The sequence below is a fragment of the Paramormyrops kingsleyae genome, chromosome 21 (genome assembly GCF_048594095.1).
Source record: "Paramormyrops kingsleyae isolate MSU_618 chromosome 21, PKINGS_0.4, whole genome shotgun sequence".
Taxonomy (NCBI): Eukaryota; Metazoa; Chordata; class Actinopteri; order Osteoglossiformes; family Mormyridae; genus Paramormyrops; species Paramormyrops kingsleyae.
In genome coordinates, this window is record NC_132817.1 from 1955255 (window position 1) to 1970836 (window position 15582).

General features: G+C 52.3%; 1 protein-coding gene across 5 annotated transcripts in view; it reads right to left on the reverse strand.

Annotated features, from left to right (window-relative positions):
* Nucleotides 1-15582, reverse strand: part of rnf220a (ring finger protein 220a) — a 94023-nt gene that overhangs the window by 21874 nt on the left and 56567 nt on the right. For all 5 annotated transcript variants that reach the window (XM_023815956.2, XM_023815955.2, XM_023815954.2 and 2 more), the window contains exon 3: nt 243-372. In XM_023815956.2, coding sequence (XP_023671724.1) covers nt 243-372 — 130 coding nt within the window. The remainder of the gene's footprint in view (nt 1-242; nt 373-15582) is intronic.

The following is a 15582-nucleotide window of genomic DNA, read 5'->3' on the forward strand; positions in this document are numbered from 1 at the left end:
TGAGACTTAGCCCCGCCCAGAGACTTGGCACCATCCTGAGACATGGACCCCACCCAGAGGCTGGCACCATCCTGAGACTTAGCCCCGCCCAGAGACTGGCACCATCCTGAGACTTGGCCCCGCCCAGAGGCTGGCACCATCCTGAGACTTAGCCCCGCCCAGAGGCTGGCACCATCCTGAGACTTAGCCCCGCCCAGAGACTGGCCCCATCCTGGGACTTCGCCCCACCCAGGGTTGTGTACCTTAAATGCATGTGAGTGAGCCGCTCCATCTCCTGCTCCATGTGCTCCTGCAGCTCCCCCGGGCGCAGCAGGACCTGGCAGATGGGGCAGACGGGGGCCTGTGTGTCATAGAGTGAGGCTTTCTTTTTACCTGCAGGGAGAGAGATGGTGTGAGTGAGATGAGAGTGTGCGCCCAGCCGCTGCCCCTGGCCTCTGTGCCGAGCAGCTTGGCTTTCTCCTTCTCAGAAGCAGTCTCTCCCCCACATCTCACTTTCCCTCATTAACACATGGTTAGCGCTGGAGCCACTGAGCAAAGCCCCATACTGTATCACATTTACCCCTCATATCCTTACACAGCCAGAAGAGGGACACACACACACAGCTCTCAGGCTACTGCAGCCACCATGACGAGGAGCCTCACAGCTCATCCCCTCCCTGGCTTCTGGGTCACGCCCAAAATAGAGTGTGCTGACATCACTGAGGGCCCTAAGAAAGGGCCTGGGGCTCCAGAGCAGGAACACCCCTCAGTAAAAATAAATTCCCAGCCGGCTTCCTGACCTGTTCCAGCGGCTCTGCCGTGTTTGGCTCCCATCCCCCAGTTGGAAGCCCTATTTATATCCCCTGAAACAATGGGCCGGCCGAGCGGCAGGATGTCCTGGATGGACTGGCCATCGCCATGGTGACAGGTCGGGCCCTCTCGGCCGAGCCGCACCCTGGCATGTCTGTCCGGGGGCTCAGCTGTGTCCTTGACTCAGGACGGGCCGTGCTCTGTTTGCACTGATGAGCCCGTAATTCCAGAGGGTGATGGATCAGGGGCAGCAAGCAGACATAAACAGAGAGGCGGGCATGCCGAGCTGGCCCCGGGGGGGCCGTATCCCCCCCCCCCCCACACACACACATATTGTCCTGCCACAACCGCTTCCTGCAGGAGTTCTGATTCATCAGTGTGGAGCTGCGGGGTCAATGCGAGCCCCCCCCCCAGCCGGCGGGCGTGCGGATACATACGTGGATGCGATTCCCAGCTCTGCCACTTAACAGCCACACGCGCTCGACACTTTAAGTGACTTTGAGAAATGGGTAATCGATTACAATTCCACGCGTCCTCTCCCGGCCCCCCCGCTCCCTCCCTCCTCCCTCCTGCTTGCTCGCTCTGTCTGTCTTTTCTTCGTGTCTTCCCATTGCTCTTTTCTCCATCCCAATCCTTCATTTCATTTCTGTCTTCTTCTCTCATCTCTCCCTCATTTGTCCCATTTTTCTGTGTCCTGCCTTTCCTCTGCCTCTCTTTCCTGTGTGCGCTGGGCAGCTTTATTGCCCTGACAAGATCATTTGAGTCCTGCCAGAGCAATCGCCGTCTGCGTGGCTCAGCAGGAGCAGAGTTCCCTGGCCGTCTCCACCACGTTGCTCTGCACCGCAAAGCCCACCCCCACATCTGAGGAATACATGCTGAATTATATTTACTTCAGAGACACGGCTGCTTAATGCTCTTAATATCATATGCATTTTGAGCAAACCAACATCAGAAGTGCAAGGGTGTTGCCGACAGGGTGTTACCGAATGGGTATTTGGTGTTACCCTGATGGACAGACCGCACCTCCTGCAAATACTGTGAACAGAGTGCTCATCAGCTTCTGCCTGTGTCCTTGTGCAGCTGTTTATCTAACACATATTCTCATCCCTGTACCCTTATGACTGCTTAGTCAGGAGTCAGAGCTCCTGTTGTGTATAATCAGGAGTCAGTGCCCCATGGTGTGTAATCCGGAGTCAGATCTCTCATGGTGTATAATCAGGACTGAGAGCGCTCATGGTGTATAATCAGGAATGAGAGCTCCCATGGTGTATAATCAGGAATGAGAGCTCCCATGGTGTATAATCAGGAATGAGAGCTCTCATGGTGTATAATCAGGAATGAGAGCTCTCATGGTGTATAATCAGGAATGAGAGCTCTCATGGTGTATAATAAGGAATGAGAGCTCTCATGGTGTATAATCAGGAGTCAGTGCCCCTGGTGTGTAATCCTGAGTCAGATCTCCCGTGGTGTGTAATCCTGAGTCAGATCTCCCGTGGTGTGTAATCAGGAATGAGAGCTCTCATGGTGTATAATCAGGAATGAGAGCTCTCATGGTGTATAATCAGGATCAGAGCTCTCATGGTGTATAATCAGGAATGAGAGCTCTCATGGTGTATAATCAGGAATGAGAGCTCTCATGGTGTATAATCAGGAATGAGAGCTCTCATGGTGTATAATCAGGAATGAGAGCTCCCATGGTGTATAATCAGGAATGAGAGCTCTCATGGTGTATAATCAGGATCAGAGCTCTCATGGTGTATAATCAGGAATGAGAGCTCTCATGGTGTATAATCAGGATCAGAGCTCTCATGGTGTATAATCAGGATCAGAGCTCTCATGGTGTATAATCAGGAATAGAGCTCCCATTATATATAATCAGGAGTCAGAGCTCCTGTGTTGTGTAATCAGGAGTCAGAGCTTTCATGGTGTATAATCCGGAGTCAGAGTTTCCGTGTTGTGAATTCAGGAGTCAGAACTCCCATTATATATAATCAGGAGTCAGAGCTCCTGTGGTGTGTAATCAGGAGTCAGAGCTTTCATGGTGTATAATCCGGAGTCAGAGTTTCCGTGGTGTGAATTCAGGAGTCAGAACTCCCATTATATATAATCAGGAGTCAGAGCTCCTGTGGTGTGTAATCAGGAGTCAGAGCTTTCATGGTGTATAATCCGGAGTCATAGTTTCCGTGGTGTGAATTCAGGAGTCAGAACTCCCATTATATATAATCAGGAGTCAGAGCTCCGCTCATTTGGTGTGTAATCAGGAGTCAGAACTCTAATGGTGTATAATCCGGAGTCAGAGCTCACAGAGCTATGTTACCCCCACTGGCCATGTGGACCCCAACACTGATTTGCAGCAGCTGCACCCCCTGGGTCTCCTCTATGCTCCTGAGATGTCATTTCCTGGCAGATCCCACCACAGACAGTAGAGCAGCCTGAAAGAGCCCCCGGCTCACTCCAAATCACCCCGCTCGCTTCCTGTCAGGTAGCGCCGCCTCACCTCTGACTACCTGCATTTAGTTACCTGTTAGCTGGAGAAGAGACAACTTTAGCTGCATGTAATTGGAGTCAAGCACCTCAGAGCTGACACCTCCATACCATGGTAAACACGCGGGGGGGGGGGGGGGGGGGGGTGCCAGTGCACCCAGACCCCTAATTAAAACGCCAGGTTATCTGCATTTGGCCCAACCCTTATCACATGCAGATGATGCTGTCTAGGTAGGTGGGGAGCACACTGTACCACTCATCCCACTGCATGTGACTCCTGGCACGCCCCCCCCCCCCCCCCCCCCGACATCATCGCAAGCAGGCAGGCAGGGTGGCAGTGATGCCGGGGCACTAATGAAGAGTGGGGGTGGGGGGGGGGCTGTCAGGCCAGTGACAGGCATCAGCAGCACAGTGGTGGCAGGATCGTGGGACCACCACCCCCCACCCCCCCCCCCCACAGCATCCTCCGCTTGGCGCGCAGCTGGAGCGTGATAAGTGGGGGCGGAGCCCCACAAGGGCCGCAGTCACGGTGATTTCACACACCGTACGCTGCCAGTACCTCCCTTCCTCTCAGAGCCGTGCCGACACGCTGCCTGTCCATCTCCCGCTGCCTGATGGGCCTCGCGCAGCTTGCCTGCTCGCCTGCCTGCTCGCCCACCTGCCTGCTCGCCCGCCTGCCTGCTCGCCCGCCTGCTCGCCCGCCTGCCTGCTCGCCCGCCTGCTCGCCCACTCACACACCCACTCTTCCTCCTACGTCAGAATCCTGTTCCTTGGACTCGTCCTGAAATGTGCTCCTCGAAGTTAAGTGTCTCTCGCCTCTCTGGCTGTCTTGGCCTCAGGGCCCCCCAGTGGAGCCTTGGGGGGAGTTGGTCTCTTTACCTGCATTTTCTGTCATCTTTGGTTCTCGCTCCCTCGCTCTCCCTCTCGATTGCAGGCCGCAGTCTGGGTGACACCCTCTGACCCCCTCACACTCCCGCCACCATTTTCCTCTCCGTCTCTCACTTGATCTCCCAAGACGGTGAGTGATGAGGATCCCGAGACGAGGAGATAAATCCCAGGCTAGTGCTGGGAGGAGGCGCAGCGATGCTTGTCAGCGCGTTAAAGATGATTAATGTGCGGAGCCCCCGAGCCCGCACCCCTCAGCACGTGTGCGTGTGGGCAGCCGGTAGGGAGCTCTTTAATCTGCGGGGGCGGCGGGTGATAACGAGGAGGCCACACTGACAAAACTTTTTAGTGCTCCGATTGCTCACCAAAATGCCAGCTTTCTGGGCCTGACAGGGCTGATTGAGGACGCACCGTGTCTCCTAATGCCCTATGATGGATTGTTTCATTGGAGAGCCACACTGAAAGTACCACCCCCCCCCCCACCCGCCACCTCCATGAGGCCCCTTAATTATCAGCTCGCCATCTGTTTCACTAACAAACGAGAGGCCGTGCCGCCTGCGTGTTGGAGTGCGTTCGTTTGTTTTAACTGCGCTAATTACTGTGAACAAATCAGTGTTTTACTGCTGTAGACGACGTGCAGTGATGAGGGGTGAGGAGCGAGGGAGGGAGACATGGGATCCTCAGGTTCACAGGATCCTCCTCATCGCTGCTCTGAAGGATGTAAGCTGGGTACCAGATTTGAGCAACACAACCCACTGAGCTACATGGCCATTTGAGTCAGACACCATGTAGATGCAATGAGTCCCAGTACTATAAAGGTCTGATGGATTTTAACACACCCTTGTGCCGCGTTCTTCCCCAGCATGACAGTGCTTTGCCACTACACCCCATCTGGGAGCCCAGGGAGGCCCCCACCTGCATTCAATGCAGTTCACGCTCTCCTCCCAGCTTTCCTGGAAAAGGAGAGCCTAAGGCTCAAAACCTGGAAGAAGCTTAGGGCCACCTGGAGGCAGGTACGGACAGACACAGATTGGTACAGCCAGGTATGGACAGGTAAGGACAAATACGGACAGATGCAGACAGGTATGGATACATACAGACAGGTATGGACAGATACAGACAGGTATGTACAAACAGTACCATGCTTCAGAACAGATCCTTCTGCCATCCTTGGCATCCCCTGTCTGCCTGCCTGCGCCTTCCTCACCTATTTCTTATCTACTTTGGGGTCATGAATGAATTTCCCAACATACATCAGATGTGCCCCCCCCAACATGTCACCGCTGGTAAACGACGAAGCCTTTCCCACTAACAGATTTTATCCTCCAACACAACTAGATGACGAGTGTTTGATTAAATTTGGGGGTCTCCCGAGGACCTCACCTCCCCCACATGCCCTGACCCTCCCCCACACACCCTTGACTCACCCCCAACACGCCCTGACCCAACCCAACACAACCTTACCCTCCCCAACACGACCTGACCATCCCCCAACACGCCCTGACCCTCCCCCAACACGCCCTGACCCAACCCAACACAACCTTACCCTACCCAACACGACCTGACCATCCCCCAACACGCCCTGACCCTCCCCCAACACGCCCTGACCCAACCCAACACAACCTTACCCTCCCCAACACGACCTGACCATCCCCCAACACGCCCTGACCCTCCTCCACAGACACCCCTGACCCTCCCCCACACACGCCCCTGACCCAACCCAACACAACCTTACCCTCCCCAACACGCCCTGACCATCCCCCACCCCCCACACACTCCTGACCCTCCCCCACACACACCCTGACCCTCCCCCACACACACCCTGATCATCCCCCCATATACCCCTGACCCTCCCCCACACACACCCCTGACCCTCCCCCACACACACCCCTGACCCTCCTCCAACACACCCTGACCCTCCCCCACACGCTCTTGACCCTCCTACTTATGCAATTCACCTCACAGTGATGCTTGGATGCTACATCTGATGTTGGAGGCTGGACTCACACGTCACACTAAGAGGAGCAGGGTCCTCATGGTGAGTGTGCAGGGCAGCCCCCGTGGATGCTGCTGAGAAGACAGAGATTGGGCCAGAAGCACCTTACTCTATGTCTAAGTTCGCATCGTGTGTGGGTGTGTGTCTGTGTGTGTGTGTGTGTGTCTGTGTCTGTGTTTGTGTGGAAGGGCGGGCAGTGATTCCCATACTGACAGCTGTTTGTTCAATCAATCACCTTGTCGTCAGTTTTGCTGTGAGCTGGGACTGGAAATTGAGTTTGCCTCACATGGGAGAATGGAGCAAATTAATAGACCATTACCCAGGCACTGACCCGGGAAATGAGGGTGAGGCAGTGGGTGAGCTCTGCCTATCTGCCTGCCATCCCCAGCCGCGGGATTAGGGGCCCCAGACCCCCATAGCCACAAACCTCACATTGGGGGAGGGGGGGGGTCCCTGCCTGCCTGCTTCTACATCTATCCATTATGAGTCCATATGGATTGGTGCAACCTGTTTGCTAAGCTTACACTCTGCATCTATGTGAGAGTGATAAAGCTCAGACAATCTGTGGGAGTGATATGGTGTAGTTGCTGTAAGGCCCTGTGGGAGCCATACGGTGCACCCTCTATGACACTCTGTAGAAGTGATATGGTGTACCCTCTGTGAGAATCTGTGGGAGTGATATGGTGTAGACTCTGTCAGACTCTGTGTAAGTGATGCAGTTTACCATCTGTGAAACTCTGGGAGCGATATGGCATACCCTATGTGAGACTCTGCGAGAGTGATATGGTGTAGGCTCTGTGAGATTCTGCGAGAGTGATGTGGTGTAGGCTCTGTGAGACTCTGCGAGAGTGATATGGTGTAGGCCCTGTGAGACTCTGCGAGAGTGATATGGTGTAGGCCCTGTGAGACTCTGTGAGAGTGATATGGTGTAGGCCCTGTGAGACTCTGTGAGAGTGATATGGTGTAGGCCCTGTGAGACTCTGTGAGAGTGATATGGTGTAGGCTCTGTGAGATTCTGTGAGAGTGATATGGTGTAGGCTCTGTGAGACTCTGTGAGAGTGATATGGTGTACCCTCTACGAGTCTTTGTCCGACTGATATGGTATAGACTCTATCAGACTGTGAGAGTGAGACAGCATACCCTCTGTGAGATTCTGTGAGAGTGATATGGTGTAGTTGCTGTAAGACCCTGTGGGAGTTATACGGTGTACCCTCTATGACACTCTGTGGAAGTGATATGGTGTACCCTCTGTGAGAATCTATGGGAGTGATATGGTGTAGACTCCGTGAAACTTTGTCAGACTGATATGGCGTACCCTCTGTGAGACTCTGTGAGAGTGATTCGGTGTACCCTCTGTAAGACTCTGTGAGAGTGATATAGTGTACCATCTGTGAAACCCTGGGAGTGATATCATCACAGAGTCTCACAGACTCTGTGAGAGTGAAATAGTGTACCTTCTGCGAGCCTTTGTCAGACTGATATGGTGTAGACTCTGTCAGACTCTGTAGGAGTGATATGTGTACCCTCTTTAAGATATTGCTGGAGTGATACGACGCAGACTCTTTGAGACTCAGTGGAAGTGATACAGTGGCCCAGGCAGGTAACCCAGAGTTGGGGGTTGCTGGGCCCCAGAGTAAGCAGGACAACCCACGGACAGCTTCTGCCTGACAGCCTGACCCAGCGTAGAGACACGGCAGCTTTAAGACCATCGCCTGTCAGGAGTGGGGGGTTGTGTGATGCCGAGTCAGGCTGTCCTGACAGTGGCACTCTGATGGGAAAAGCTCCAGATAGCCCCCCAGCTGCCTTCATCTGCACTCCCGCCCTCTCCCTGGCTCTCAAGCCCACGTGGGGGAATTCATTACCAGAGCCAATTTACTGTTTAGACTCGGATGTTTTAACTAATTACCACTAATGGTGACACAACAGCAGCTAATGGAGTTAATTGAATAGAGAGTGAGGGGCTGTGGGTGGCACTCTGGGGAGGGGGGGAGGGTCTGCCCAGATCTGTCTGTGTTGGCACTGGGCTCCCGCCTAGCCCTCTTGTTGCTGCCATGGCAGACAAAGGGGCATGTGCAGTTTCACTCAGGTGGGAGGGGAACATGTGCAGATATAGGAGGAGGGGGGGGACATGTACAGATACACACATCATACTGGGGGGGAACATGTGCAGATACATTGACGCGGGGGGACACAGGATGAGGAGCAGCCAAAGACGAGCTTGGATGCCTTTCAGGAGCTCCTCTCAGTCCATAATTACTGTAAGCCAGACGCTGCTTTGGTCATTTACACCATCATGACGCAGATCAAAGATTTTTCTAAAAGGTCAAGTAACAATGACTCTGTCAGCATGAAAAATAATCTGCAGAAATGGGAATTTTAATCAGAACCAAAGTGTTTTAGCCACAATGGGGTAATTGTACCCAGGCCCGGGAATCTCCTGCGTATAACAGGGAGGTCAGGATTGCACTTTTCTGCTCTATTAAAAGGTAAGAGAACTTCTCGAGAAGGTAATCCCGACCCAGCGAACAGGCTCCTGCGTATAAAAAGCGATAATAGCACAGAGGCTTAATGATTTCAGGGTGGGGAGGGTCAAAGCTCACAGAGCTGTCTGATGGAGCTCCTCTGGCACCATGGCTCTTGCCAAGTGCTCTGGGCTTTTCCTGCAGGAAAGAGAAGAGCTCCATGGCGGAGCAGGACTTTAATCCTTTCCCTACAAGCTCCTGCCTACAGGTCCTACTTTACCCGAGACAAAGCCCCCCCAGAGGACAGAGCCGGTGAGTTTCTGCTCTCTCTGGACTTCGACTTCTTGATTGGGACGTTTGATTTAATGGGGCATTTTCCATGATGGGGATGATCTTCTCATGCTGCTGCAGGGGGAGGGGGGTGCAGGACTGTGATTTCCATGGTGCTTGAGAGCCTCAGGGGGTTTAATGAAGAGTGGGCTTGGCTTTATGAGCAAGCTGCAATGAAGCCTCCCTTCCACATGTTCCTCCTTGCAGCTTCTCAACAATCTGCTTTCCCGCTGGGTGTAAAATTACAGGAACGCCCCAGCGAGCAGGTAGCCGCCTCATGTAACCCCCCCGGAGGCCCCCCCATCTCTGCCCAGAGGTCCCGGCATTTCCTATTGCGAGTCCCCCCCATCCGTCAGCCCTTCGCCGCTCTGGCACCGGCTAACACCTCAATCGCCCAAACCACTTAAACCCTAAGCCCCCCCCCCCCCCCCCCGGAATGATTCTGGCTCACCGGGCTGTTAACACGGCACCTGTCAGGAATCAAAGGCATGGGTGGGGGGGCTGCGAACAGGACAAATCCCCCCCCCCACCCCGTGCTGGCCCAGCCTCCCACTGCCACAGTGGTCCAGAGGATCTCTGTCAGCACCACTGAGCTCCAGAATTATGGCCTGCGGGAGGGGGGACAATAAAGCAGGGAAATAACAACACCACTGCTACTTAGTCAGCCATCTCTCGCACAACAGGAAGTGATTTATCCCCCTGTCAGCAGGTACTGATGATGTAATCACTCAGAGCCAATGCCGTGTGCCGACGTCATCTGACACCCTCCCACTTTCAGGCTCAGCTGCTGCCTTTGCTTCCCATATACTTTCCATAAGCATTTCATGTATTTATTTATGTATGTACTTCATTTCCCTGTTTGGATTTGGCAACTGAAGAAATCATAACACTGCAGCTGGCACCTCTGCTTCTCTGAGGCCCCTGCTGGTCAACATTGGCTATTGCACCACATATGCCGCCACCCCCGGGGAGACCCCGCACACCATTATCCATATTCATCCTGCTGATGCTGTGCTGTCTGTCAGCAGCACCTGTGGACCTGTCTCGCAGCGGATCGGAGCTGCTCCGGTAACCTCGCCTGGGTGTGCATGCCCCCGCCCCTCCCCCGCTCGCTGTGAGCACAGTGCATGCTTCTGCGAGCAGCTCTGGGCAACGTGGCTGTCTTTGTGGGCCATGGGGCTGTTCTGAGTGGCTGCTCCAATCAATAGAGGATTAAAAGAAGCTAAAGTGATTGCTCATCTGTAACGTTGCTGGCCAGATTGGAGCCCCCAGCCCGGGCCACACGCACATGCACTTTCCCGGAAAAGCCACTCAGACAGTCACGGGCATCACAAACCCCCTTCCCATCTGGGATGCTGTTTCACCAGCTGTGGACGCAGGGAGGGGGAAAGTTGCATGTGATTGGCAGGCAATGGTGGTGTTTAGCAGTTTTCGCATTAGAGAGAGGGAAAATAAAGAAATATGGGGGTGTAATAGCAGCGGGGGGGTGGGGGGCTTCGCATGTCTGCTGCCTGTCTGGAGACCGAAATCTCAGAGCAATTTCCAAGGGGTCTGATTGGCAGATTGCTGTGTTTCCTCTCCCTCCAGACCGGGCGATAAGTCCAAACCGCTCGCCACTCCTGCCTGCTGTGGCCCATTACAATGACAATGGCGATAAGAGACATTTATCACTCCTACCTCAGGGTGACGAAGAGAGCCCAGAGACATGTCCGGGGGGAGAGGAGCAGGGGAGGAGCAGGACACGGAGCAGAGAGCCTGAATTACAGCATGCCGTGACATGTTAACACCCTGGCAGGCCGTCCGCTTCCCATTCAGAGCAACACACGGATTGGTCCTCCTCATGTTCACCAACCCTAACCTCACAGAAATTACGTCACCGATGGGACGCGGGGCTGACTGGCGGTGCCACTGTGGCGTGGCACGGGGCGGCGCCTTTGTGCCCTGGGCTCAATGGACCAATTGTGACACCGGCTGAGATGTGGTACGGACAGAACCTGCAGCTGTGAAAACAAGGCAGCTCTGGGTATCGTCTAGCTGGCACCGCCAACACATGCTGGGCACGCACCGCCCTGAAAGACACTCCCACCAGTCTGATGCCAGGGCAGTGTGCTTGTGACAAGCCAGGTCTGTATCAGGGTCCCCTCCTGACCCGCCTGAGGTGACTGTGACGGTGTAGCCTCTCTAACAACCTCAATTTTAGAGGTGTCCTTGAGGAGGTAACACCACTGCCCCCTACAGGGCTGGGCTCATTCACATGGGCTCTCGCAACAAGGAGACGGAGGGAGTAAGCAGCCTATAAGGTGTGATGCCAGTGGCCTATAAACATACTCACTGCCATCACAGTCCATGTGAACACGGTTACTCTCACCACAGTCCATATAAACATACCCACTCCGATCACAGTCCATGTGAACACGGTTACTCTCACCACAGTCCATATAAACATACCCACTCCGATCACAGTCCATGTGAACACGGTTACTCTCACCACAGTCCATATAAACATACCCACTCCGATCACAGTCCATGTGAACACGGTTACTCTCACCACAGTCCATATAAACATACCCACTCCGATCACAGTCCATGTGAACAGGCTTACTCTCACCACAGTCCATGTGAACACGTTTTCTGTCATCACAATCCATGTGAACGTTTCTGTCACCATAGCTTGTGTAAATATATTTTTGTGGAAAACAAATTAAAATTTGCTTTGAGAATGACCTGGCCTTTAATTCTATTGTGGAAGACAGGAAAGGAGAGCCCAGAGATAGGGTTCAGCTAGCTTGTGTTTAAACACAGAAGAATGCACAATGATGCTTTGTTGATATGTAATTCTTCCATGGTTTCTGTTGGTGATGGAAGAATGATGCAGTACATACAATGATCAGTGTTCACTGAACTATGAAACACTGAAGCAACTTGGATAGGCAGTCCTCATGACTTGAAGATGTTCTACGCCAATGCAGGGAGTGTATCTGAATGACCTCCCAGAAACAGAAAGTGCCCCCACAGATATGAGAGCTCCAGAGCACCATACAGTTCTCCCAACCCCCTCAAGCACCCCATAGCCAAGCATGAAGAATAGCTGCAGTTTGAATTCCCACCAGTAGGTGGGGATAGACATGAAAGTAACTGTATGGCACTGAGGCTGCCCGTATGCACAAAGTGTTTAATCGCCCTCACGCGTCAACATTGTTAAAAATATGGCTAGAGCACCGTGCTGAATAATGCTCCTGTGATTACATTTTTATCTCAACTGTTATTTGACAGCAAACATCTTATTTCAAACCCCAGAGCTATTAAAGCCTCTGCTTAAGAAAGCAACTTAGCAGAGATCCTTGTGAGTTGGGCCGCTGACGTGTTCAGGGCTGGGTCGAGCCAGGCCGGTGGCACCAGCCGTGGGCAGAGGTCTGCGATAAGCCGGAGTCTCCGCCATGACCCACCCTGTTTATTGACCGACTCCAGCCAGTCTGGAGTTCATTGGGAGCCACCATTATCTCTCCAGAGATTATTAAAAATTAATTGATTCCTGCAGTATTATCCATAGTCTAACCCAACCCGCTGCAGATGACACTACAGCCAATAAACGTACATTTGTGTTTTTTTTCTGCCTTTTTTATGACCCCTGTCAATTCCTGGGCCCGTTATCAGGTCATAAATTCATTAGGTGCTAACACACCTAGCAGAAGCAGCCCTTTAGTTCCAACAAACAAGATTAGAGCACGGCAGAGGCTGCTTCAGGAACAGGAGCCCAGCCATAGGGGTTAGGGTGCAAAACCGTGCCGCATCATCCCTGAAGACCACCAGGGGAGTTTTACCTCTCTGTCCATCTCATATGTCACACCAGAAAATCTTAAAGCTTGGGTCAGAACTGAGAAGCTTGGCTCTTCTGACAGGAGTAGTGGTGTAAAAAACACTATAATGGCAGTGTAAAAAACACTGTAGTTGCAGTGCAAAATTACACTATTAGAGCAGTGTAAAATTTCTGTAACAGTGGTGTAAAAATAGCAACAGTGTAAAACACTGGGAGTGTAAAAAACAGCAGTGTCAGGATCTGTCTCTGTCATGTTCCTTTCTGGCCAGCAGATGTCGCTAGCCATCCCTTTTCTCCCTAATGTGTCAATTACTCACACCTGTCTCTTGTTAATGACTTTCTTTCTGTGAATATATGTGCCTTCCCTTGCCATGCTCCTCAGCTCGGTCATTACTGTTGTTCTATAGGCTTTCTGTGTGAGCCCTGAAGTTTATTGTTGCTGTTTACCCTATATTTCCCATTTCTTCAGATTAGCCCTTGTCCATTCCTTTTGGATCCCCTCTTGTCTTTGGTTTTGACTGTTAGTGATTACAGCAGTGTGACAACAGTATAAAAAACTGTGTAAGCGCAATGTTACAGCAGTGTGACAACAGTATAAAAAAATGTGTAAGGGCAATGTTACAGCAGTGTGGCAAAAGTGTAAAAAATGTGTAAGGGCAATGTTACAGCAGTGTGGCAAAAGTGTAAAAAATGTGTAAGGGCGATGTTACAGCAGTGTGACAACAGTGTAAAAAACTGTGTAAGGGCAATGTTACAGCAGTGTGACAACAGTGTAAAAAACTGTAAGCGCAATGTTACAGCAATGTGACAATAGTGTAAAAAATGTGTAAGGGCAATGTTACAGCAGTGTGACAACAGTGTAAAAAAACTGTGTAAGCGCAATGTTACAGCAGTGTGACAATAGTGTAAAAAATGTGTAAGGGCAATGTTACAGCAATGTGACAATAGTGTAAAAACTGTGTAAGGGCAATGTTACAGCAGTGTGACAACAGTGTAAAAAACTGTGTAAGCGCAATGTTACGGCAGTGTGACAATAGTGTAAAAAATGTGTTTTACACTATGTTACAGCAGTGTGGGAACAATGTAAAAAAGCATGAAATGGCAGTGTAAAGGCAAGAATAAATCCCTGTTGCTTTCAAGACAAATAATAAAAACATTGCAGACAAAGATGGGCTCTTTCTCCTGCATTTTCCCTATGGGGTGTAAATTGTGAAAAGTCAGAAATGAAGAGCTCAGCAGCAGAGCCTGTAGTAAGGGGGTGAACAGGGACATTAATTAAATTAAAAGTATAACAGGCTTTGTTTAAATCCCAATAACACCATAAAGTCACTGGTATCCATTAGAAGGAGCACACGGGAGTTTCACGAGCACCGCTGCCGAAAGAGACGCAGGAAGCCGACTAGAGTCTGTCATATTAAATTGGCAAATAAGGCGGGACAGGCCTGCCTGACAACAGCAAACAAGAGACAGCTGTGGGTCTTTATCTGAGATTAAAAGGAGGGCGGCGAGGCTTCGGGCGTCAGTGGCGAATCACAAAATCAATCAGCACGGAGCCGCGCTTATCGGGAGCAAAGCCCCCAGCAGTAGGCAGACCACCTGAAATGCCTGCGCACAAACGCCTGTGTGTGTGTGTGTGTGTGTGTGTGTGTGTGAAGAAAACATGTAACAGCTAAATAAAGCAAAGAAAGGAAAAAAGCAGACATCTGTATGTATTTATGCATTGAATAAAAAACTAATGAGGTAGCCATCAGGACCGAGGTCCAGCCCACTGCTGTTTGTGGAGTTGGGATTATGGGCTCCACAATTCTTGAGGTGGGAGTGAGCACCAGCGCCACTCAGTGGTCATTGATGCCTGCGCGAATCAGACGCTATTGTGGAAAGGCGCGCCTTTGCTTGATGCCTTTGAAATATGAGAATATCTTGTTGTGACTGACGCCACTCACATCTCACCCGCGACTCGAGGCGTCGACTTCCCAGATCTGAAGGATGCCATGCATCATGAGGAGTACAGCTGAGGGAGCGTCACTGGATGGAGGAGAGGCCTCCAACAAAGAGGAAGACCTTACTAACTGGCTGACCCATTTGCCCCTGGTGAAGGTGCTACTAAGTAGCTCAGGTAGCTGAGGCTCCAGCCTCCAGCCTGGGCACCTTAGCAGGTGAACGCGGGGGGTCCCTACAGGAAAGGGTGGTGGTGGCAGCCTGGTGCCGGAAAAGGAAGTGCTGTACCTGTGCTGAAATGCGTTCGTTAGCCGGTCGCTAACCACAGCCAGAGACTACACCCCTCCCCCGTTTTCCTCAGCGCAACGGCCAGGCAGGTGCCTGCTGAGCGTTCCTGGCAGAGGACACCATTCACTGAGATCAGCCAGAACACAGGAATGTGGGAGGGAGCAGGAAGGAGCCCCCTTTGGCGTGTACAAGCCTCCCTAGTCCGCAGCCGCGTAACGCGTGATCATCCTTCTCATCGGGATTCATTAGTCAGCCACTGATCCTAATTAGGCAGACCTCATCTGCAGCGGCGTCTGCGGCCAGCGCCAAGTGTCCTCGTTAGCGGGGGTGTCAGGACGACGCTTATAAAGCCCCCCCGGTACTGGCTGCCCTCTCTCTATAATATGGCCATCAGCATTAAAGCTGTCAGGGTGTAAGTGTCGAGTGTTACAGCTCACGCGTGCCGCGCCTGCCCCGCCGGCCCAGGGTTGCCGCACCGCCTTGTGGGATAGCTCCTGGAGACCGCGGGGGACGGGGCCTGCTTCAACAGAGGCGTGAATGGCGGAGGGCAAAGCAGCAGATCATATTCTTTATCCACAAATAGAAGAGGAAAG